This window comes from Schistocerca nitens, chromosome 6 (assembly GCF_023898315.1).
Source record: "Schistocerca nitens isolate TAMUIC-IGC-003100 chromosome 6, iqSchNite1.1, whole genome shotgun sequence".
In the NCBI taxonomy this organism is placed as follows: Eukaryota; Metazoa; Arthropoda; class Insecta; order Orthoptera; family Acrididae; genus Schistocerca; species Schistocerca nitens.
In genome coordinates this window covers 135,377,760-135,402,465 of record NC_064619.1, presented here as the reverse complement: position 1 = coordinate 135,402,465, position 24,706 = coordinate 135,377,760, and the positions used below count along the sequence as shown (strand labels likewise).

At 37.8% G+C, this 24,706-nt stretch overlaps 1 protein-coding gene across 3 annotated transcripts in view; it reads right to left on the bottom strand.

Moving 5' to 3' along the window:
- Positions 1 to 1,715: 1,715 nt before the first annotated feature.
- LOC126262191 (MPN domain-containing protein) overlaps positions 1,716 to 24,706 on the bottom strand; it is a 151,327-nt gene continuing 128,336 nt past the window's right edge. For 2 of the 3 annotated variants that reach the window (XM_049958605.1, XM_049958606.1), the window contains exons 9-10: positions 8,122 to 8,214; positions 1,716 to 8,040 (exon numbers count right to left, since the gene is read on the bottom strand). In XM_049958605.1, coding sequence (XP_049814562.1) covers positions 7,429 to 8,040; positions 8,122 to 8,214 — 705 coding nt within the window. In that variant the 3' untranslated portion in view covers positions 1,716 to 7,428. The remainder of the gene's footprint in view (positions 8,041 to 8,121; positions 8,215 to 24,706) is intronic. The other variant, XM_049958607.1, reaches the window with a different exon arrangement.

The following is a 24,706-nucleotide window of genomic DNA, read 5'->3' as shown; positions in this document are numbered from 1 at the left end:
TTCTATCAGAATAACCCAACAGCACACACACATACATTCTCTCTCTCTCTCTCTCTTTCCAGCAGACAGTGACAATAACAATAATTGTTTATTGCTTTTCTTCTGTACTTTTTTTTCATGTTATAGAGAATCCTTATGGAATGAGAGAATAAGGTCTTCCAATAAAATTCAGCTTCCGCATGCAAACATCACACACAGAGTAAACAAAGGAGAGGTATTTGATTGCAACCTGCATCACAATTTCATGATCACAAGCGAGACACAAGTATTTCATCATCTGCACCAGGGATGGGCAAAAGTGACTGTGGGCACGAGTGCTCTTAGTTCTTGCCTGTACCTGCCTCCACTATTTTGGCAGCCACAAGTGCCCCCCCCCCCCCCCCCCCACCCAAGCTTCCTATCCATTCTTGCAACTATCTTTTCAAACCAACACACACACGGCAACATTACTTACTGACTTTTTGTGACATAATTGTCTATGCTGAGGTCTTATTTGTAGTAACAAGACAAAATTAGTGAGAAGAAAATAGCTGCAGTTAAGATGCTCAAACTGAAAATCTTAATGAATCCTTACGCTTCAACTCACATTAGGAAGAAAATTACTTTTTTTATTGATAAACAAACTGGCACTCAGTTTTGTGATATAAAATTATACGTGTTGAATAAGTATAATTAATGTAAAATGACATTTCCAGCTGTTTCATGAGGACACTGTCATCAATCTGAATAGTACAAAAAGGAAAGCCAAACTTCTTGGATAAGACAAAACAGAGAGAAAGAGGTAAGAATAATTTTTAAAATTATTACTATTACTGATTACACATCATGTGGTTTTTTCCTCGACTTCTAACTCTTCCCGGGGACGCACTACAAGGAAGAAAATCATGTAGTGCATAATAGTGCTGCAACAAAACTGAGTTATCACGTAGCTCTCAAGATAGTGAAAGTCATGTATCCTTGCATCTGTGAAACAATGCTTTGTAACTGCCACAACAATTTTATGCCTGGTGGAAAATCCTCTTTCCGAAATACTTCCTCTTCAAAAGGACAAAAACACCCGTAACTGCATAATTTGGGCAACCAAAAATCCTAGAACTGTTGTGGAAACCCCACAGGATGATGAGAAAGTTGTCGTGTGGGTGGATTTACATCAATTGTGATTGGACCCTTTTCCTTCTAGGAAATGCAGGGTGCTACTTTTCAAACTGTCAGCATGACAGGTGCAAGGTACATCAATACGTTATGAAATTGCACCATCCCTAGCCTGGCTGATAAATACCTGCTGGAAGGCACTCCAATCCACATTACTACATGCCTGAAAGATTTCTTGGGCACACAATTTGATGAAGATTGCATGATGAGCCACCACTTCCACCATGCTTGGCCTCTCAGGTTCCCAGACTTCAACCTGTGTAATTAGTAGTGGTGGAGTTAACTGGAAGTCGCAAGGCTATCGTGATCACCTGACCTCATTAGGGACGCTAAAAGACAAGATCTAACAGAAATTTCTAACCTACCTAAAGATAGGCTGTGCAGTGTTGTTCACAACATTGTCCTTCAAATACAGGTATTGCTGATGAAGACAACCAACATGTTGATCATTTGTTATAATGAACACTATATTTGCTAAAAACAAACTGTTGTGTTAATTACTGCTTTTGTAACATATGAAGCACCCTGTTGGTCGTTTTGTGCACATTCTTTTGTTTCAATAAAACACTTTGTCATTTCAAGCATGTATGTCAGTTTTTACTGTGAAGAACTGAATTTTCAAATGTTAACAGACTTCTGGGTCAATCTGTATTCGAAACATGAGTGAAGACATAACACTATTCACGGACATTAAAAAAAATAAAAAATAAAAGGGTGAGGAGGTGGTAAAAGAGTTTGAGGATTCTCAGTGGGTATGAGATCTTACATTTCTAATTGAATTGACAGGCACACACAACAGGAATTTTCTCTTGAAACCAATACAATGTTAAGTATTTTGTTTCATAATTACTTCACATTTGCCCTGCCAATTATGTTGAAGACAAAGTAAACTTTCAGGACAGTCTAGCAGTAAAGTATAATGACAAAACAACAGTGGATGTGAAATATTTGATACAGCATGCTAACAGCACCTGATATTTTATGTGGCAAAAACTTTCAATGAACTGATCATAACAAATACTACTACAGACACACTTGCTTCCCATATTTTTTTTTTAAAATGGCAATACAGTGTGTCATTAAGAAAATTTGAGAAGGAAAGATGCAAAAATAGCAAAATATTTTATGTAGGTATTAAAACAATTACATTTTCAAAATTATACGCAAACAGCCCCTTATAAGGTAGCACACAAGCAAATACCAAACAGTATCATAAACGTAACCAGACAAAAACATGTTGACCGTTGGAAGCTTATACGCTAACTTCTACAGTCTGATACTGAAGAAATAAGAGAGGTGAATTAAGAGATCATGATCATATGAGATTTCATCAGGTGTGCTTACTTAAAAAAAATTTTAACAGCTGATTTGTACAAAACTGTTGAGGCTTTCATGGTCACTTACTGATGACTCTTGGCTTCTGCCTCAAAATTCTGACCAATGTTAGTTCAACAATTTTTCTGGCCACATCAGTAATCACCAGAGAAGAGCCCTCTCACATTTTCACGACAGGCACATAAATCTACAGAAGAGGGCTCAACTCCTGTCAGCCACCACAAACGGAGGGTGAACTTCAAACAATTCCACCCACTCATGCTGACATAACGCCAGAAAAATTGTTAATAAACATTGGCTGAAGATCCAGAGATAAAATATGTGGGTTTATTAAATAGGCTCAAAAATCTAAATAATGTTCCTTAACTGCACACAACTTACTGTGTGAAACAATTAATAATACAACTGGTAAAAAAGGCATCAAAGGTCTACAATGCTTGTACAATCATCAGAATAGAGAACTGACTACGGCGAGAGTGATGAGAGTTAAATTAACTGATCTTCATTCAGTGTGTGAAGTACCACAGCATGGATGTAGTACGGTCTGTAAAAATTTTAAAGTTCTGTAAAAACGTCCACACAAACCTGAGAAATGCATATTTATTTTAACAGTTTCTGCCATTTTTCGACATAAATGGTAAATAAACAGTTCTGCGGCAAATTTTACATTCAAATTAATTCTTAAACCTCAATAATTGTTTCAAACAGACGATATGCTGACAACCCTTTTGTTCACAATCACCAGAACCATCATTTTATAGAACACTGAACAAATTTATAAAAGCTCACACAGCCACAAGAAAAAAATATATCAGTGAACTTACTTATGTCTCCCACAGAAAGGCAACCATGATAAATACTTTTGATACTGCATGTGAATTACTGAGTAACTTGCATGTCTATCAATGATAATCTGTAGAAAAAATGAGAAAAACTCACAGCATAAGAAACCCATTTACTTGCTGGAATCATTCAACACAATAAAATGTCACTTACAAGAAAAATATTTGGTCACTTCAGTTTTCAAATATGATTATCCTTAGTCAGTTTTCTTCACAACTTCCCTAAACAATGAACAGACAGACACTGACATGCATAATAAAAGGAAGTAGTAGTTTTGTCCTGCAGCAATGGAATGAACCAGATGCCAGAGAAAGCAAGATGGACAAAAGAGAATTCTTTAAAGCCATATCAAGAAAGCAACGAGTTCATATATCATATTGTATAGCCGTCCCCAGCCTGTTGTTTACTTGTAGCAACTTAAATGAGACAGTTCACATGATTTTCACACTGACAAGAGAAAACATCTATAGAAGAACGATACCTAGAAAACAATTTTAGTGTTCAACTGGAAATTGACAAATTCTCACATACTACAGGACAGTTGAAATTCACCAACTTATTTTCTGAACATTGAGGTCATGATGGATTGCAGCGATTTAAACCACACTCCTGAGTCCAGTGACTCGGCTGCTGAAATAATCTTGTTCAGTCTCTACTTTTGCGAGTTTTACATTTGTAGTGTGATAACTAGGTGTGGGCATCATAGTTAAGCTGCCTAAAACATCCAGTAAACTGACGTGTGCAAGTGGAAGGGGGGAAAAAATCAAAATGCTCACTGTCACCACTAATCAGCTATTTTTGGCACATGAAAGAAAAACCTTTCTGCTGCCACTTACATTATAAAGAAATCTTTTCAAACAAATGTTTCATGCATTCACACAGTTTCAGATAAGCATATGTATATGTTATGGATTTACAAACAAAAAAATTGCTTTTGAGTAAATGTAAAAGTTAATCTTCAACTAAAGTGCCAAAAATAATACGTGTAACAGCCTTTTCGAGCTCCAAAATTTCCTTCTTTCTAATACTGCTCACGTAATTGTACTTATACTCCATTGTGTTTTTTCCTCAAACATAAAAAGATCTGAGTGGTGTCTGCTGAAAAAGGATGCACCCATACAGGCAATGCTAACTTAGGACAACACTGTCATTATTTCACATTAATACTGTTGTACACCAACTTTCATTTTTTCAAGCTATTATTTGTGTTACAGCTTATTCCTCAGATGACGTTACCACAGTAATTGTTTTATGTTTTAACTTCTAGCACGTAATCCTTGAACTCACATTTCTGACTTCTGCAGGGTGCATGACCAAAATTTGGACAAATTTAAACATCCTACCCTGCTTCCACCAGAGGTCACTTCCAACTGTTTTTAGTAACCAGTCCTAATCTCATAAGGCCCGAGTTCTTGAAAGAAAGTACTGTATCTGATTTTAAAAAAAAGCTTGACTGCCAAAGGCCTTCAAATTGGTCTCTCAGCCGCAGGTATAATTCACTTCTTTAATTAATGGAAAGACACCATTCACGATATTGCTACAAAATATCTGCCTCAACATCACTTAAACAAATATTTCTGTGTACCGGCAAGGGAGTGCCATTTGAAAGTCTGAACTGTCACAGTGCAGTTTTTAAAGAGGTCGAATGCAGATTTTAGAGAATACCAGGCATTTATTGTCATCAGTGGCTATCGTTAATGGTGTAAGTGGACCAACAACAAGTAGAATTGTCAATGAGGACATTCAAAATGAACTCCAAACACGGAAAGTAAAGATGTGCTTTTCAAGACTGATGGGGCAAAACAAGTCGGCTGCTGCAGTTTTCTTCTGTGTTCGTTGGAAATTAATGAAGTGGAGCAAATCAGACTCTTTTCCAAGAAGATTTCATGGTAGATGCAAAAATCAACAGGAGAAATGACCACTGGCTTTCACATGACACGGAGAACATCCCAACTGTTGCCATAACAAAATTTCCTGCAATTCTTCACATGCTTAGAGTTGTGCCTAGCAAGACTTACGAGAAGCCCCCACATTTCTTCAGTATGGAGGCTGTTATTCAAGCTAAAGGGAGATATAAAGAATGATTGTGTTCCATATAGGTGCCCCCTCCCCTATCCCGTTTAACATATAAAAGGATTTTTTCTGTAATAGTTAATATATTCCTGATAAAATTTTGTTTAAAGAAACTGTTAAATTTGTGATTTTAGTAATGCAACCTATACCTTAACCAATGGTATCCCACAAATGGGCCTGTTATGTGAATGCAACATATTTCTGTAATATGTTGAATTATCATTTAATTTTCTTTGCTACCTTGCACTAATTTATCCAGGTCTATTTACAACAGACTTGTCAATTGCTGTTATCTATGTGTCTTAGTAACTATGATTTTTAATATTCTGGATGCACATCTTTTTATTCATTCACAGTTTTCCAAGTAATGTTGGCATATTTTCAGTGATGTGCTAAACTTCCCACACTTCAAGATGTCTTATACTCATCCCACACCTTTACAAGTGCTTAATATTGGAGGATACATTACTTTAAGTTTTCTTACTATTCTCAGAACTAATTATGTGAGGTATAAGTTGCATAAAGCAAAGGAAAAGAGCAGAAGACTACATTACTCAGATTCACAAAGCAACTAATTTAAGGTCTTGATCACAGGCAGGAAAAATTGTGTTGAATAGTACGAGACTAAATAATACAAATCTAAAATGGTACAATGTTGTTAAGAAGTAGGACATTACTTCAGTTTCAACAGATATTTCCACTGTTTCTAGAATATAGCAGAATGAGTCTGCTGCTAGGTACAGAGATGAAATGATGTCTGAAATAACAATATTATGAAAATTATGAAAAAAATAATATTGTTACATTCCATCCTGGATTTTCCAAAGCCTGAAAAACAACATACACCAAAAAGTATAAAGCCAGGTCCAATGTTTCAAAAATTATAGCATCATCATATCTACTCAAAGGGATCAGCATTAACTTTACACAACAACACTTGTAGCATCTCAGGACACACTCAAATTTTCTAAAATAATCTCAGGTAAAATTAAGCCATGTATAATTTAGTGTACAGAGCCAGAAGATCCATAACAGCAACTTTTCCACCTAGCTGGGATAGATTCATCCTGTACTGTCCATCACTTTGTTACTGGTAAATCATCAAATGCATCAGAGAATACATATGATTTTACAGCTCAGAAAATCAGAATAGGACACTTACCAATACTGACCCACTATAAATATTACATCACCAGTTTCAATATCCTATTCAGAGCAAAGAATTTTTTATTTACAAAAATGAAGTCAAAATTTTTAAGAACCCCATGACATTAATGTCACTATTACATAACCTACATAAGCAAATTCATATTTTCCCCTCATATTGCCTTTCAAAACTTACATCAGCCATTCAGTTTTATCACATATGTATTACATAACATGAACTTAAAACGCACTGTATAATAAAAATATCACTGTACATTTGTTTCAGTAAAATGTTTCTCGTTGTCAATGGCAGTAAAAGGAAACGAGGACCAATACGGACATGGTGAGAAAGGAGAGACACAGTGTCATACTGACTTACTGAGATGATGTGTGTCAAGTGCTTTGATTCCGCAAGAAAGAGCACTGCCTGTAAAGCACAAGGGACTGTGCTCAATTCTCAGCCCTGTTTTAACATATCTGTAATACTCAGGTGGTCACTTTTGCTGGCTGACTCCTACCAGTAATTCTAAAATAAACACACAGTTTATCCACACAATCCCTTAAAGGAGATTCTGAGACATGAACAACTCCTTAACCAGAAATGTCTGCACAGAAATTTCTGTTGCTTCAATGAAAGTAAGTGAATTCCAATAATACAAAAATCAAACAAGTGTTTCCTGTCATATTATCCAGCCTGTACATAATGTACAGACATTACCTGCACTATTCCAAAATGGTCCATATTCTATATCCCTCATCACACGTCAACAAAATAGAAAATTGTCACTTGGGAAAGTGAACTGCTTAGAAAATGTTAAATATAAATTACAGTTTTAAAATACTATAATAACTACAACATTAAAATTAAAACATGGAGTTTCATGTTGTTTCCATGTTTATCATTGTAGAATTTTTTTCAGTACTTTCTGCAGCTGTCAGATTTACAGGTTCAGTCTGTGGTGTCTTTGCTGGTGATGCACTTCTAGTGTCTGAAACAGGACTGGAAGCTACGGGACTGGAAGCTTTTGAAGTACTTGCCACTGGATTAGAAACTGTGTTTGTAAGAGGTTTCAATAAACTAATATTATCCATTTTAAAACCCAAAGGTGGCATAAACATGTTGCTAATACCACTTGATCCAATTAAAGACCTACTAGCTTCTGCAGATAAACCCATGAGAGATGTAGGCGATGGAAACTTTCCGCTTCCAAATAATGCAGCAGCAATGTCCGCACTCATCATCATATTCCCACCTGCCAAATTAACAGGTGATGATTTAGCCGAGGATGCCATTGGAATGCTGGGAACTAGGAGGTTCACTTTATCCAAGGGGACAGGACTACTATTTTGAATTTCTGGGCTGCCAAATAATTTATTCAGAAAACTAAGACCATTTTCTGTAGCTCCTCCCCCAGGGCACACAAGGTCACAAATGAAACTCCAAAGGATGCCATCACTTTGATCACGTGGGAATTTTGATGATAATGTTGTCTGAAATCAAAAATTAATACATTATTCATGAAAATATAATTACTTTGTACTGAACTTACAATCAGACACTTATATACTTACCTTGAGCTTATCGAGGTAGCTAATGTTTCCTCTGTAACTTTCCGAGAAATTTATAAAGTCACTTTCATTTCTATAGAAGTCAACACAGCGTTTCTGAAAAACATTGAGAAATGAGCTGCTATCTCAACAGATATTATTATTGTTAGCATTAATAATAATAGTAATAATAAGGCAGAAAAGGTGCATAAAAATAATGAGGGAAATTTTGGGGTTGGGAAGGGCTCTGTCAAAACAAACACACAAAATTTCTGCTACAAACCTATGAAAAATTCAGTGCAGGATGTGGGATGGAACATGGCACTCTTAGGCCTTAACCTCACCCCGTTTACCTTATTACTGTGCCATCAACCTTGTTAGTTAGATAAATATTCCACAGATCATCTGAACAACTTTTTTGTTGAAATTATGTGGAATGAGTCAGTTTACAGGACACATATACATCCTTGGCATTAACATTAACGAACATATAATTTTTTAGTCCTACTTGTGCAGCTACACTTACAAACATGTTTTTTTTTTTTCTACGGGCTACCAATTTTTAAATGAAAATTAATTAATGAAATAGGAGTTGTCTAGGAGAAATGATTTCAGTTTAAAAATTTACTTTGTTACTTGCCTGACATTTTATGCTATTAGGCAAATTATCAAAAATTTTTGTTGCTGCATACTGAACGCCTTTCGGGTCCACTGATACTTTCAATATCAAGAACTTTTTCACTGATACACTATTTTTTATAAATTTGTTAATACAAGAGTGTTTTGAATTACTGGCATTTCATCCATATTTATAATATTTTGAAGTCTGGGTAACTTTTCGGTTACATAATTAAAACTGTAATGATATGAATCATTCTCAGGAATTACAATGATTTTGGCTGTCTTGAATATCAGATACCAAATCATTGAGAAAGGGGATGGAGGAGGAAGGAGAGGAGAAACAAGATATTCTTTCAGAAACATGTAACTTGCTAGGCTGCACCATTGTGAGAAGACCTGAAGAAGCTACTGTGTCCCATTGTAATGGTACTTGAATTACGTAACCATTACGGCACCTCATCTGAACCTCTCAATACCAGCAATATTCTACTGTATTTCTGTTAACTACTTAACATATTTCTGAGACAACATTCAGATTTGATTTCATTTTTGATACATCGATATGTTTATATTGCAATGATATTATTCTTATGTGTATTCTTTCTTTTGTCACTATGATCTTTGACGTACTTGTAACTCTGATTTTTGGGCACATAAGCGATAGTTAGTTGGTTGTTAACTTGTTAGAGAGTCGGACCTTGAGAGAGTCCAAGTGTTGGACGTCATGTTGGAAAGACGCATATTGTAGTCCGCTTATAAAATGTGAACTTTAACAGTGACTGTGAGGAAGATGTTTTCAAGTATGTTTTGTATTGTGAAGTGATGTTTTGTGTGTTACGTGATATTGCAATAAAAGCAATTAAAAGGAAGTGTAACTTAAATTCAGAAGGCTGATTATTTTTTTTACATCACTATTGTGCTAACTTTGAAAGGTTTAATCTCCAAGAATGGTTTGTGAAGCGCGTCTACAAAACTTTTGAATATAGCAGAATAAAACCTAGGCCTCTTTGCATCCGAGCTTGGAATCATAATCACCTAGATTTTCAACGATTGAACCATGATAATATGAGACCAGCGTGGGAAACACAAAAAGATGAGTGCCTAGTTTTTTCATTATTACATGAAATGAGTATTAACTGTGCTGTAATGACACCTGCCACATAATATGACTGATGTTGCCCGAAAATGCAGTATTTAGTAGCGTGAGCAACACCACAATTGTTATTAAAATTTTGACCTTTGTTGTGGTAGGGTTGTTAGACCATGTAGCAAAGGCTGGTAACTTACCCAATCAGCTGCTTCGATCTACGGATGGCAGCAACTCACTTGGACTAATGTATCTACTTATAATAGCACATGTTGGATACATATATTCAAAGACATTTATATTTCTAAATCAGAAATGCTCATTTTGAAGATGTATGTTCTGTGACTGGTAAATAAAGTGTTAGGTTGGACTGAAAATCACTGTCTTTCATGACATAAAAACTGATGCCGAAACCGAGGAAGCTTTCTATGACTGCTGCCATTACACCATGATTTTTTGAAGTCACTTAATGTGCCAAACACTTCAAGGGGCTGACTGCAGTGATATGTCACGTAGCCAACAAATACTTCCAATGACAACCACCCGCATGCAAAGGTCAACTGAATTATTGTGCTACACATTTTATAGTGCCATTTTCAAATCAAATTGGTTCCATTATTGCGCTCTGTACTGCTACTGCAGCTGATTATTTGGCACTTTAATGGACTGTCAGATTTTACACTTCACTTGTAAATTGTTTTATGCCTGGTCCTGCCATCCATTAGTTGTTTAGGAAATTACAAGTTACGACAACCCACTTGGACAACTGCAGCCGCTTCATGATGTCTGACACAGGAAACACTGATAGCAACAAACAGTGACAGCACCTGAAAAGAGCACAGGCGAGAACGAGGAGCTAATACGAGGTGCATTCAAGTTCTAAGGCCTCCGATTTTTTTTTCTAATTAACTACTCACCCGAAATCGATGAAACTGGCGTTACTTCTCGGCGTAATCGCCCTGCAGACATACACATTTTTCACAACACTGACGCCATGATTCCATGGCAGCGGCGAAGGATTCTTTAGGAGTCTGTTTTGACCACTGGAAAATCGCTGAGGCAATAGCAGCACGGCTGTTGAATGTGCAGCCACGGAGAGTGTCTTTCATTGTTGGAAAAAGCCAAAAGTCACTAGGAGCCAGGTCAGGTGAGTAGGGAGCATTTGGAATCACTTCAAAGTTGTTATCACGAAGAAACTGTTGCGTAACGTTAGCTCGATGTGTGGGTGCATTGTCTTGGTGAAACAGCACACGCGCAGCCCTTCCCGGACGTTTTTGTTGCAGTGCAGGAAGGAATTTGTTCTTCAAAACATTTTCGTAGGATGCACCTGTTACCGTAGTGCCCTTTGGAACGCAATGGGTAAGGATTACGCCCTCGCTGTCCCAGAACATGGACACCATCATTTTTTCAGCACTGGCGGTTACCCGAAATTTTTTTGGTGGCGGTGAATCTGTGTGCTTCCATTGAGCTGACTGGCGCTTTGTTTCTGGATTGAAAAATGGCATCCACGTCTCATCCATTGTCACAACCGACGAAAAGAAAGTCCCATTCATGCTGTAATTGCGCGTCACATTGCTTGGCAACATGCCACACGGGCAGCCATGTGGTCGTCCGTCAGCATTCGTGGCACCCACCTGGATGACACTTTTCGCATTTTCAGGTCGTCATGCAGGATTGTGTGCACAGAACCCACAGAAATGCCAACTCTGGAGGCGATCTGTTCAACAGTCATTCGGCGATCCCCCAAAACAATTCTCTCCACTTTCTCGATCATGTAGTCAGACCGGCTTATGCGAGCCCGAGGTTGTTTCGGTTTGTTGTCACACGATGTTCTGCCTTCATTAAACTGCCGCACCCACGAACGCACTTTCACCACATCCATAACTCCATCACCACATGTCTCCTTCAACTGTCGATGAATTTCAATTGGTTTCACACCACGCAAATTCAGAAAACGAATGATTGCATGCTGTTCAAGTAAGGAAAACGTTGCCATTTTAAGTATTTAAAACAGTTCTCATTCTCGCCACTGGCGGTAAAATTCCATCTGCCGTACGGTGCTGCCATCTCTGGGACGTATTGACAATGAACGCGGCCTCATTTTAAAACAATGCGCATGTTTCTATCTCTTTCCAGTCCGGAGAAAAAAAATCGAAGGTCTTAGAACTTGAATGCACCTCGTATTACATGCATTTTGAACAAAATGAACAACTTTAAAGACACAACCCCCACTGAAGATTATGAATATTCTAAAGATCAATTACAGGAACTACTGTGCACACCAACAGGTCTTGATAACAAAATACATGATCATATTGATGATGCTGGTTATGCTGCTGATATGTCAAAATGTGACGAATATATAGATTCAGCCAAGTGTGCTATTATGCACGTCACAGGGGATAGAAGGGAAACTGATGAATTCCATAACTCACACCACCATCAATAATAAGACAACCTGCTAAAACCATCACTTCAGTTATTCCACCACCTAATATCAGACTGCCCGCTAAAGAACTTGGGATATTTTCTGGAGATGTCGAGACTTCAGCTCCTTGTTGGGAACAGTTCCAGCAATTAATCAATCATGATCCCACGATATCCACCATTCATAAACACATATTTTTGCATTGCTGCTTAGAAGTGGACCACAGTATTTATAGTTGATGGTTTCGCTGAGTTCTCTGACACATGTGAAGAAACCGAGACACTCTTACAGCACACTATGGCGATAAAAACAGAATTATACACGCTCACCTGGATTATTCAAAATCTATTAAATTCATACACTATCCAAATGAAGACTCACTTAATTCTAAATTTATCAATTTCAATGACCATATCCAAGCTTTGTGGGCACTCAGCAAAGGTGTAGATGCTTATGGTTGTATACTAGCACCAAAAATCCACAGAACTTTTTAAGTTAGTTAGTTACGTGTTCCATTGATCATTTCCTAATGATATCTGCTGACACTGGCTTATTCGTGTCAAGGCAACTGGTCATTCAGAAGGCGACACAATTCAGTTGAAGGAATTTACAGGGCCGGAAATGGACGCAGCACTTACTTCACAGAAGGTCCACTATGACAATAAAACGTTGACTTACACTCTCAAGGCTGCAGCCCTTCATGTTCGCACTGATCAGAAACACACGTTACCCAAGGGAAACAAAAATTACTGGTCCATTTTCTGACTTTTGTGAAGAACAAGTCCACTGGGTCCAAGAATGTGATGAAATTACTGACCTCACTGAATGAAAACAGATATTTAAAAGTAATAACAGATGTTTTCCATGTATAAATTGAGGACAAAGTGTCAAGTTGTGGGAAGAAGGGTAGGGTATTTTGTGCTAACTGCAAAATACCGTATTACAAGTAGATCAGAGTCAAACAAAGGAAAATCCAGGATGGAATGTAACAATATTATGAGAAGGAAAGTTGCTACTCAACATATAGTGGAGATGCTGAGTTGCAGACAGGCACCACAAAAATACTCTCACAAGCTTTTGGCCATTAAGGCCTTTGTCATAATAGGCCCATTAACAGTGTGGTTTCAGTTGCCTGAGACTGCAGTAGTGTGTGTACGGGCTGTGTGTGTGTGTGTGTGTGTGTGTGTCTTGTTGACGAAAGTCTTAATGCCCGAAAGCTTTAATTGTGAGAGTCTTCTTGTTGTGCCTATCTGCGACTCAGCATCTCCACTATAAACTTATATCAGTGTACGAAAGTGACCACAGCTTCAAGGCTCAGCCTAGAATCCCACAAGACAATAAGAACATGTCACATGCCTACACACTGCAGTTTGCCGATTTGTAGGCAGACTGTCAAGAAGATATGCCCACTGAGCTTTTAATTGGTAGTGATGAGTACTGGAAGATTGTTACTGATAGTCTTTTGATCCACATTTCTAAATCCATTGCTCTGTTTCCCAGCATATTCAGTTGGATGTTCAGTGGGAGCAGTTGTGCTGTCTGTGGGAATTTAGCTGTTGTTAACTTTCTACTTCAGGCCCACGTGCACACAGGTGACTAATTGAGACTGTTCTGGGATCTAAAGACAATTGGCATAACTGTGCATCACGATACAGTAAAAACCAATAAAGAGTCTCTCCTCCTTCAAAAATTTCGGGCACCTTATCTTGTACGTGATCACTGGTACGTTGTTCATCTACCAAAGAAACAAAATATTATTCTACAAACTACTAACCAACTGAACATAAAAAGTAGATTTCGTAGTTTATATAAAAGACATCTCAGCAATGATTCCTTTATGAGCACTTACTACTGTCTTATATTGGACTACATTACCAAGAAGCATGTAGAACTCGCTCCTCCTGAAGAGCAAGTAACACTATGTTTTACCTCCCGCATCAAGCAGTTAAAAAGGAGAAACTGGGTAAAATAATGTGGAGAGTCATTTTCGAAGCATCTTCTCATGAGATCAACAACATATTAGAGTTGGGATCAAAGCTTCTGCCAGAAATACTTGTCGTTCTGTTACAGTTCCTAATACGTCTCATGGCTATTATTAGCAATGTCACGCAAACATTCCTGCAACTTGTCTTGCACAAAGATTACAGGGATATGACATGATTTCTATGGTACAATGTTTTTTTTTATTATAGCCACAGAAACTACTGTACCATGAACAAAGTAATGAGTTACTGTTTCACTAGACTTCTGTTCGTCTTGACATGAAGTCCATTCTTGCTTTCGGAAACACTGAAAGAACATGCTTCTAGACATGAGACTGCATTTCCTTTTGCTGCACAGATACTAGCCACCAATGGTTTCATAGATGACTTTGATTTGGCGCAGTTGACGACAGTGAAACCATTGCTGTGTACTATAACCTAACGGCCCTCATGAAGTTACTGGATTTTCAATTAGCAAAATAGGCCACTACTTCAAATCAGTTACACAATATATGGAGAACTGAAGGGTGAGACATTATTATAGATACTCAAGTTATAATCATATACTGAAACACGGCAACTGACAGCTTCTACATTAACACAGATGATGTCACAAAAATTACCTGATGGACCTACTACCAAAAGGAAACTAGTAAAGACTGTAGCTAAATTTTACGACCCACTAGAAGTATTCTCTCCTGTGTCAATCATGGCAAAAGTATCATGCCAAGTAATGTGGTGTAGGGAAATTGACAAGAATGAAGTGCTATCCAACACTCGGACAATACAATGGAATACTTGGGTGTCCACTTTATCTTCACTGCCATGCATTTGTGTCCGGTGACAGACATCAACTGCTAAAAATTCACAATGTTCAGATTCACATACTTTGAGTCACTTTGGAAAGAGCACATGGTGCAACTCTGTACACTCACAGTGTTTTACAAGGCAACACAACAATTCACTTAGCCTCTAGCAAGAACAGACATGTACCTGTCAAAATGATAATACTACCACATCTCAAACTTTTAGGTGCACTTTTGGGACCATAATTACTAAGATATATCTGTGCAGCAGCAGGATACAGCATTACTCACGCAGTGTTGTGGACTGATGCTACTGTGACCCAAGGCTGGATGCTAATCGATGGAAGACTTTCATCTGTAACAGCGCGACAGACATTCATACATATACATTGTCTGGTCATTGGAGACGTTGCTCTGGACATGATAACCCAACAGATCACCTAACACAAGGACTTTTCGGCAATCACATCCAATCCAAGCATGTTTCGTGAAAGGACCACCATGGCTTGCACAACAAGAAGAATGCTGGCCATCTGGCACTCCAAATGTGTGTCATGACCTCCCAGAAAAGAGCAAAAACTTAAAACATGTGATGATACAAACTGCACTTCCAAGCCTCATAGACATTTCCAAATTCAGTTCTTACTGATGACTAATTCATACAACAGGCCGGATCCTTTGCTTCACACATAATATTTGACAAAAAGATAACTATATGGAGCGTTGACAGCAGTTGAATTCACAAATGCACACACTTACACAATCAAAATGGTTCAACATCAACATTTCACACCGGAAACCCACACACTCCAAAATGGTAACCCTATGCTGCAAGATGCTAAAACTGAACCTTTGATCCTTTCATTGAAGATGGATTTCTTCATCTGGGAGATAGATTATAGTTTTCACGCCTCACCAGAGAGAAATGACATCAATTTGTCCTTGATGGATCACATCACTTCATTAGGCTCCTCATCTTTCAAACACGTACTGTTCTTCATCATCTTGGTGTCCCAATTGTGTTACCCAAACTTTGGAAAGAATTTTGGATATTTAAAGACCTTCAAACCATTAAGAAGGTCTTAAATACATTTCTACCATGCAAGATCATGAAGACTCCATAAGGACAACAAACTGAAGCCCCTCCATCTACAGATTGAATGAAACCATTCAAGCCTTTTCCTGTCACTGGCACAGACACTTGTAGGTCCTCTCGACATCAGGTCCTATTGACATCAAGGTCGGCATGAACATGGACAAAGCCTATATAACACTACTGACTTGTGCAACAACATGTGCAGCACATTTAAAATTCTGTTCCAATATGAATAATGACACATTTTTTATGGCTTTACAAAGGTTTGCAAGTAGACACGGATTTCTGTATACCTTCTACACCAGCAATGTGATGGCCTTTCATGCCGCTAACATAAAACTTTAAGAACTATGGAATTTATTCTCCTCAGAGATCCATCACTTCCTTGCCAAAAAGGGAATCACCTGGAAGTTCACTGCAACATGGGTGTCTTGGTGGGAATGCTGGTGGGAGAGGTGGTGGGCACTGTCAAGCAATGATTACATAAAATGTCGGGACAATCAAGATTAACTGCAGAACAATCCTACACTGTCATGGTCAGTACCAACGCTACAGTAAACTTGAGGCTTATCTCTCTAGGAGATGAAACAGAACTGCTGACACTGGCACACTTTCTGGTGACTGGGGGACTATTAAATGTGCCCACTGGACCAGAACCTATCGCCAAACACAATGTGACCAAAGAATTTAAACTACGGCAGAAACTAGCAGACAACATTTGGAAAAGATGGCTCAAGGAATATAACACGTAGTTTAGTAGAGTTCACAAAGTTAGAGGCACATCTGCAAGATGTTTTGACTTCTGACCTGGTTTTGATTCAAGATAACAGACACCCACAACATGTCTTGAGGAATGGGAATATAGAAAGATCTGTATAGGAAAGAGACAATAAAATAAGGATGATAATACTGTGTACGTTAGAAGGACAGTGGATAGCATTTCCACTTCAGTTGGTTATTTCCCTGGAGCTTGGACAGGGTGGGAAGGATGTAGGAAACAGATATAGTAAAATAAATTATATCTCTGATTTAGTAATGCTGGTTCCTAAGATGACTTGTTGTAAACTCTTGTGTTGTATAAGTTCTGTGACTCATAAATAAATTGTTGTGTTTAGACTTTAAATCGCTGCCTATCAATTTCATTCATGACAATACATGTGGCAACAGGAAACATGCCTCTCCAACTATCTAATCATACACTCAGGACTCGTGTCCCATTTCCCCTGCTTGGGCCCTCTCAATATACACCCCAATTCTATGAGGAATGAATGAATTGAATAGAAGAGAAAATATAAACTGATCTTTGAGAAAAGAAATTCTCACATCTGTAACTGACAATTAAAGCATATTGCACAGTATGAGGTTATTTAGCAAGTATTTCACTGCAGGCAATGTGGCTTTACAGACCAACAATGAGCTCCTCCTGGATGACTAGATACCAATGTTGTAAAAAAAAAAAAATTCTGTTACCTTGTAAGAATCCACTTTTCTTCAGGGTATGAACAAGTACGTACCAACAACTCGGGGATATTTCAGGGATAAGCCGAATAACGATACTATAGCAATACAGTGTACTGCAATACAGCTTATTTGGCAAGTAGAGCAAACCAGACTACACAAATAGAATTTGGGTGTAATAAACACTTTTTTAAACTTAATTCCTTAATTAAATGAAAAATTATCAGGTTTTTCAATGTGCTGATTCTGAACTGTTTGTTTAATTACTGAAAAACCGTTTCAGTTGCTGGGTAGGACCTTATACAGTCCACTACCAGTTTCGATCTTTATATTAGGCCATTTTCAAGTGGTTCCGAAAGTGACGTAAGTATGTCAGATATACATACACAATATACATAACAGAAGATGAAAAACAATGTTTATATACATATAAGTACAGACAGAGTACAAAGCTTATATTATGTTACAGAGAGAGAATTTTAAATTACAAAAGTACAAGTCAGGTGGATTTAAAATGTATGTGCCTAATGATATCGTGAGACTGTACAATCCATAACACTATAAGCATTATCTGCGTTTACAAGTAATTATGTTTTGACATACTCAAAAATCCAAATTGTATGTTTGGCAAATAAAAGATTAAAAACAGTTTTTTTTATATTTAAAACAAGTGTAAATTATGTATAAGGGGGCCATGGCAAGACTAATTATAAATAATCAGTTATAGAAAGCAGTTGCCTGAGCTGATGGAGGTGGGCAGTGGGACAGGGAAGAACACAAAGAGGGTAGCAGTGAAGAGGGAGATAGTTGGACAGTGATTGCACAACAAGATGGAAGCAGCACAGAGGGTAGAAAGAGATATAGGAAGAGGGAGGGGTAAAAGAGCAGAGGAAGGTGGAGATGTTACAGGGAGAAAGGGAGGGACAGAAAAAGAGGGTAGAAAGAGAGAGAGCCTGCACAGAGAGGGGGGGGGGGGTATGTTGGAAAAAGAACAGAAGAGCGAAGGGGAAAGATAAGGTGAGGCAGTGGGAACAACTTCGCACAGGGTTAGGCCAGAGGGACTGTGAGAATGCAAGATATGGACTGCAGTGTGTAGCAGCTGTTGAAGTCAATTGTTTAGTGTTGTGCAGCACGTTCGGGACCTGGATGGTCAAGTTTGCAGTTTGCCACATTTACTGGTGGCCATTCAAGCGAGCATACAGTTCGTTACTTGTCATATCTATGTAGAATGCTGTATAGTAATATCAGCAAAGCTGATACACATGGTATACCACAGCTGCTTCCACATGCGGCCTTGTCTTTCATTGGGTAGGAAATGCCTGTGACTAGAATGTGACTGGATGTGTTAGGTGGGTGTATGGGGTAGATTTGAACCTGGTCCAACCACAGGGGAGTGATTCGTGGAGTACAGGATTGGGAGTAGGTTTGGAACAAGAATGGACAAGGCTATTCAGTAGGCTGTGGGTGACTGGAAAACTATTTGGACTGATAAGGATAGGATTTTAGGTAGGATGTCCCTCATTTCAAGGCATGACAAGAGGTAGTCAAAGCCCTGGTGGAGAATGTGGTGGAGCTTTTCAAGGCCGAGGTGGACTGGGTGATCAGAGGAGTACTGGTTGGTGGCTGGTTAACAAACATGTGTACTGGTGTCAGAGGAGCAAATGGAATGGTAAATTTGTTTATGAATGAGATGGATAGGGCACCGTCTGTCAGTAAAGTCGCAGGTGAGGTTATCGGTGTATTTTGATAAATCTGCTTTTCACTGCAGATGCATCTCCATGGATGACATGGAGTGGGAGACAGCTGTAAAAGTGGAAGTACAGGTGACTGGTGCACTTGAAATGGCAGATGTACTTGCGGAGTCAGCTGAGAGGTGGAGATCAACATCTAGGAAGGTGGCTTGATGAGTTGAGAATGACCAGGTGAAGCGGCTTTGGGTGTAGGTGTTGAGGTTATGGAGGAAAGAGCAAAGGTTGTCCTTGCTGTGAGTCCAGATCATAAAAATCTCATCAATGAATCTGAACCAGACAAGAGGTTTTAGTTGTTGACTGGATAGGAGGGAATCCTCCAGATGGCCCATAAATAAGTTGGCATATGATGGTGCCATGTGAATCCAACATCAGTACCACATATTTGTTTACATATTTAACATTCAAAAGTCACTACTAACTATGATAATATGAGTATGGTCCCCACAACACCAGTAGAAGTAATGTACACCACAAAATCCTTAAAATAATAAAAAAAAGTTATAGTAGCTATGACAGGGTGTATACATGGACAAGGAAGAAATATTCCCGGATTTTTCCCGGTTAAAAATACACTTTCTCCCTGGTGAAAACACGCTTTTTCCATGTTAATGAAAGTATATTTTCAATTATCAAACCTTTGAATGATTAAGGTTTTATACACGGGCGTAGAATATCTCGGCACTTTACAAAACGAAACTCAGAGAAAATGAAACGTTTTGGAAATATCTTTTATGTGCAGCAACATGTACATTGCGTATTTTCGTATTACGAATGTATACATTGGAATTCCACCAAACACTGCATGTTACTTTCCGAATCATTGAAATCGAGATTACGATGCGTTTCTGTAAGCCAGTCATAGCTCATGTCATGTGGTCTGGGCAGCCGATGACAGCAGATATTCAGAGCATAGGACACGTGATGTAGTCAGCCAACAGCAACATCACTGTTACGCAGCACGAACACACAAACAGGGAAAGTTAACAGTTTAAATTAGTATACATAGTGTTGCTACAAGAAAAGCAAAGCTTTCGCATATAATATTGGTTTCTAAGGTTAATAAGCTGCAAGAGAAGCTAAGATTTTACATATAATGTTGAAATTTTTTGCGCATGTTACACTTTAAGAATCACCCAAATGTGCCAATAAAATTTTTAATAATGACAAATGTCTGATCTTCATGGTTTGAAATGCTTCTAAATGGCTCATCATCAAAGAACTGAATTTTTAATGAGAGTCAAACGCTTTGCGATTTAAGAAATTCACGGTACATTCTCACATATAGATCAACTTACCTAAAAGGATATTTACTTTGAAAGTAATGCTTTTCAAACCATCATTCGCAATATTTTTCCACAACGTGTTAGAAATAGGTTCGTTTCAGCAGTTGCCAGAGAGCGCAGATAACAGGCATCACCACGCTTGCGCAGCTACCGTGACGTAGGAAGACTGTATGTACATACATGTAAAACATTGAAAGATCATACGTTATGTCATAAAAGAAACAAGACATCAGAGGCTACGCCAAGAATTTCGTGAACCATACTAAAATGTGCACATTTAAAGTGCATACTTAAAGTGCACATTCATATGTCCAGATTCACAATCAAGTAGACCTCGACCTGATATTAAGCTTTTCAGTGTGGTTTTCGGGGTGTAAATTTTTTGGGAGCACCAGTACTGCATTATATCATGTTTGGTTCTTTATTATGGCATAATGCCATATGTGCTAGAAGATGAAAATGTGCACTTGAAATGCAGTGAACAGTTGAAACTAGCCACTACTGTGGAATTAAACATTTCGTTTCAAATAAATTGACTGCCTCTGCCGAAAAGGTTAATGAAAGTCAAATTTATTTAGCAAACAGACAAAAATAACTTAACTGTTCTGCAAGGCGATTAATGCTTGACAGTCAGAAAGGTGGAAATAAAATAAAATCTGAAACTAATGACATATTTTAGCCTTCTGTAATTATGTGAACGTATTTTAATTCACTTGACAGCTCCTGGCCACAGATACCTGTTTTGTTTTCATTTGATGTGAGAGTAAACAAAGGGAAAACAGCAAAATCGCTAAATGTAAACATAGGTCACATGGAGACTATCCACTATAACTCAGACTGCTCTGCGCATCAGCCTTGGACTACGATATTTGCGAAACGGGTCAATATATGTTCACCTTGTAGTGCACATCTTTCTGAAAAGTCTGAAACATAAAACATATGTGTTCGAGGAAATGTAAGACATGTTATTTGGTCTTAAGTGTGCCAAAGTGCAGTGCCACGCCTCTTCATAAAGCATTCTTCTATCGCACATCACTGTATTTCGCTCGGTGGAATTGAAATGTGTATATTTTGTAATGGATGCCATCAAACTATATTCACGACAGTGGAAACTACAATGTCCTGTGGTGCCTCTCCTGCTCCCAGTCGGCCAGTTTGACAGCTTGCCCCTCTTTAAAAAAAAGTTTCGCAATTAATAGCAGATGGGATTTGTAATTGGGAGAACAAGAACTCTTCAGAAAATCTGCACTCTTTATTGCCTATTAGCTAATAACTTGCTGTTTTATGTGACATAAAATTAAATATAGGATACATAAAATCAATAAAGAAAAGAGACAAGCAAGAAAGTACACATTTCTTCAATCCTTAACGCCTAGCATTTTTTTCCCTCTAATCTTGCTACAGCTTTACACGGCATGTTTTCCTTTCTGCGAAAGAATCTATTACCTCATCAAAGGTCATCAAACGATTCGTTACATGAAAAATTGAAATGTCGTTATCTAATACTGAAAAAGCTGTTAACACAAATAATACTCAAGACTGGATACAGTGAGAAGATAATACGTAATCCTTCTCACCTGTTATTCCCGTCAGTCATTTATTTCCATTCTGGTAGTCTGAATCCATGGATTTCCCTAGTATTTATGACAACACTGATCATCAATCAACCACATAATCAGACAGCGATTGGCATTCATCCGTTCGGATTTACTCCGCTCAGCTCACCTAGCCCCATCCCCTTTTGCCTGCAGAAAGTTTATTTCTAGATGTGACGAGGACTCTCCCGACAGAGACATCACGTGCTCTATGCACGCTTTCAAAAATCAACTTATGATTCATTCAGAAATCAACTTAAAATGTGTTCAAAAATGTTCACAAACCAATAGGGAAGTGTTTCAAAATCATATGAATAATCGATAGACAAACGTGTGCTGGATGCTAGGTGCTTTGTGAAACAAGTTTTTCCCCCCTCAAGAACATGAATTTGGCGCTCCCTTTTACCGGTAGCATCTGGCTGCTTGCTGCGACTGCTTGCACAGTCAACAGCCACATTCTTGTAGCCAGAAGTGGGAGAATCTACTACTCAAAAGCGACTCAACTGCACATGCGCATGAGCCTGCTTGTAACTACTAAAACGAATCTAATGTAAACAGTTGTGACTTCATGCTCATCGGAGGCAATTTGTTGTTATGAAACATTGCATAGTCTTCCTAAAGCCTTTGACACATTTTGCTGTTGGCAGACGCTTGCATGAGCACTGTGTGTTGCTGTATATGGCGCATTTCCTTTGCAATTTAAGTTATTTTCGTTTTTTCTCTCGTTTATGTTTTATTGTTGAAGTATTATTCTGCAGTAGTGGGATACAGTAATATTCTTTGTTAGAGTATCGATTCTTACCAGTCAAAATTACAAAAAATTAACTGAAAACTAAAACAATGAAAATTTCCTGGAATTCTAAAAAATTCGCGGGTTTTTCCCGGATCTCCCGGTTGTCCTCGGTCGTATACACCCTATATGATAATATGTCAACAAAGTTGATTAAACAGTCTGGCTCTGAGTTAAGGGACTTTTTAAGTTATTTGTGTAATCAGACTTTTAACAGTGGAACATTGAAATAGGCTGAAGTTAAGCCTTCATATAAGAAAGGAGATAAAGAAATAACATCTAACTTCTGTCCAATTTCACTTTGCCATTCTCAAAATTTTTGCAAAAGATAATATACAGTCATCTTCTTAACCATCTGACCACAAATAAAATATTATCCAATCCACAATTCAGATTTATAAAGGGTTCCAATATTGGAGGCTACCTACACATACAGTGAGAATGTACTTAATTCATTAGACAATAAATTACGAGCTACTGGTATATTTTGCAATCTATAAAGGGCATTTAACTGTGTAAACTACAATATCCTTTTATGCAAATTGCAAATTACACTGCAACAGGAAACACCACAAAATGGTTCAAAGCTTATAACTCTGACAGAAAACAAACATTGTCAATAGGAAAGAGATGTGTATTAAGCTATCAGGCATCATCCAACAGGGAGCCAATAACATGTGATTCCCTCCAAGGTTCTATCTGAGGGCACCTACCTTTTCTTTTATATATCAAGCCAAGTCTGATTTGTTTGCAGATGATACAAACATTGCAATAAATAGTAAATCAAGTGTAATCTTGGAAAGGTTTGATAATGAAATTTCCATGGCCATTAATGAATGGCTCATAGCCAATTCCCTGTCACCAAACCGTGAAAAAATGTACTTTATGCAGTTCAGAACTTGTAAAAGGTTTCCCGCCACTGTATGCCTAAAATATGACAACAAGCAGATAAGCAAACTCAAGATTGTTAAATTCTTGGGGTTACAGCTTGATAATAAATTTAAATGGGAGGAGCATACCATAGAACTGCTGAAGCGCCTAAATGAATGCTACACGAATGTTGTCAGACATAGACGATATAAAAATAGGAAAGCTAGGATACTAATGCTTACTTTCACTCCACAATGTCATACAGGATTATTTTACGGGGTAACTCATCAACTGAAGCTAAAGTTTTCCGAGCCCAAAAGCGTGCAATACAACATGTTGTGTGAGCTCAAGAACGCCCTGCAGAGGACTCTTTAAGTAACTGGGGATACTAACTACTGCTTCCCAATATTCTTTAATGACCCAATATTCTTTAATGACATTTTTTTTTTTTTTTTTCAAAACAACAGCTCAGTTCGTCGAATCGGTACTAAAAATAAGAATAATTTTCACAAATATTTAAAGTCACTTACTTTGGTTCAGAAAAGTGTCCATTATTCAGCAATAAACATTTTCAATATCACACCAGCAGCCACAAAAAGTTTAACTAATTATGAAATTCAGTTTGAGAAGAATCAAAAGGATATATTGGTGGGCAACTCCTTCTACTTCATTTCTTAGCAGAACCAACTGATGTGTGTATGTTATTATTAATATCACATAGAGCGAATATTACATACAATCTGTCAAATTTTGTGCAGTAATGCAATCATCGCAAATAAATGCTGTCAAATGTTTTGTTTTGTTTTTTTATCTGATGATGTGTGGCTACAACAGCTTAAGAA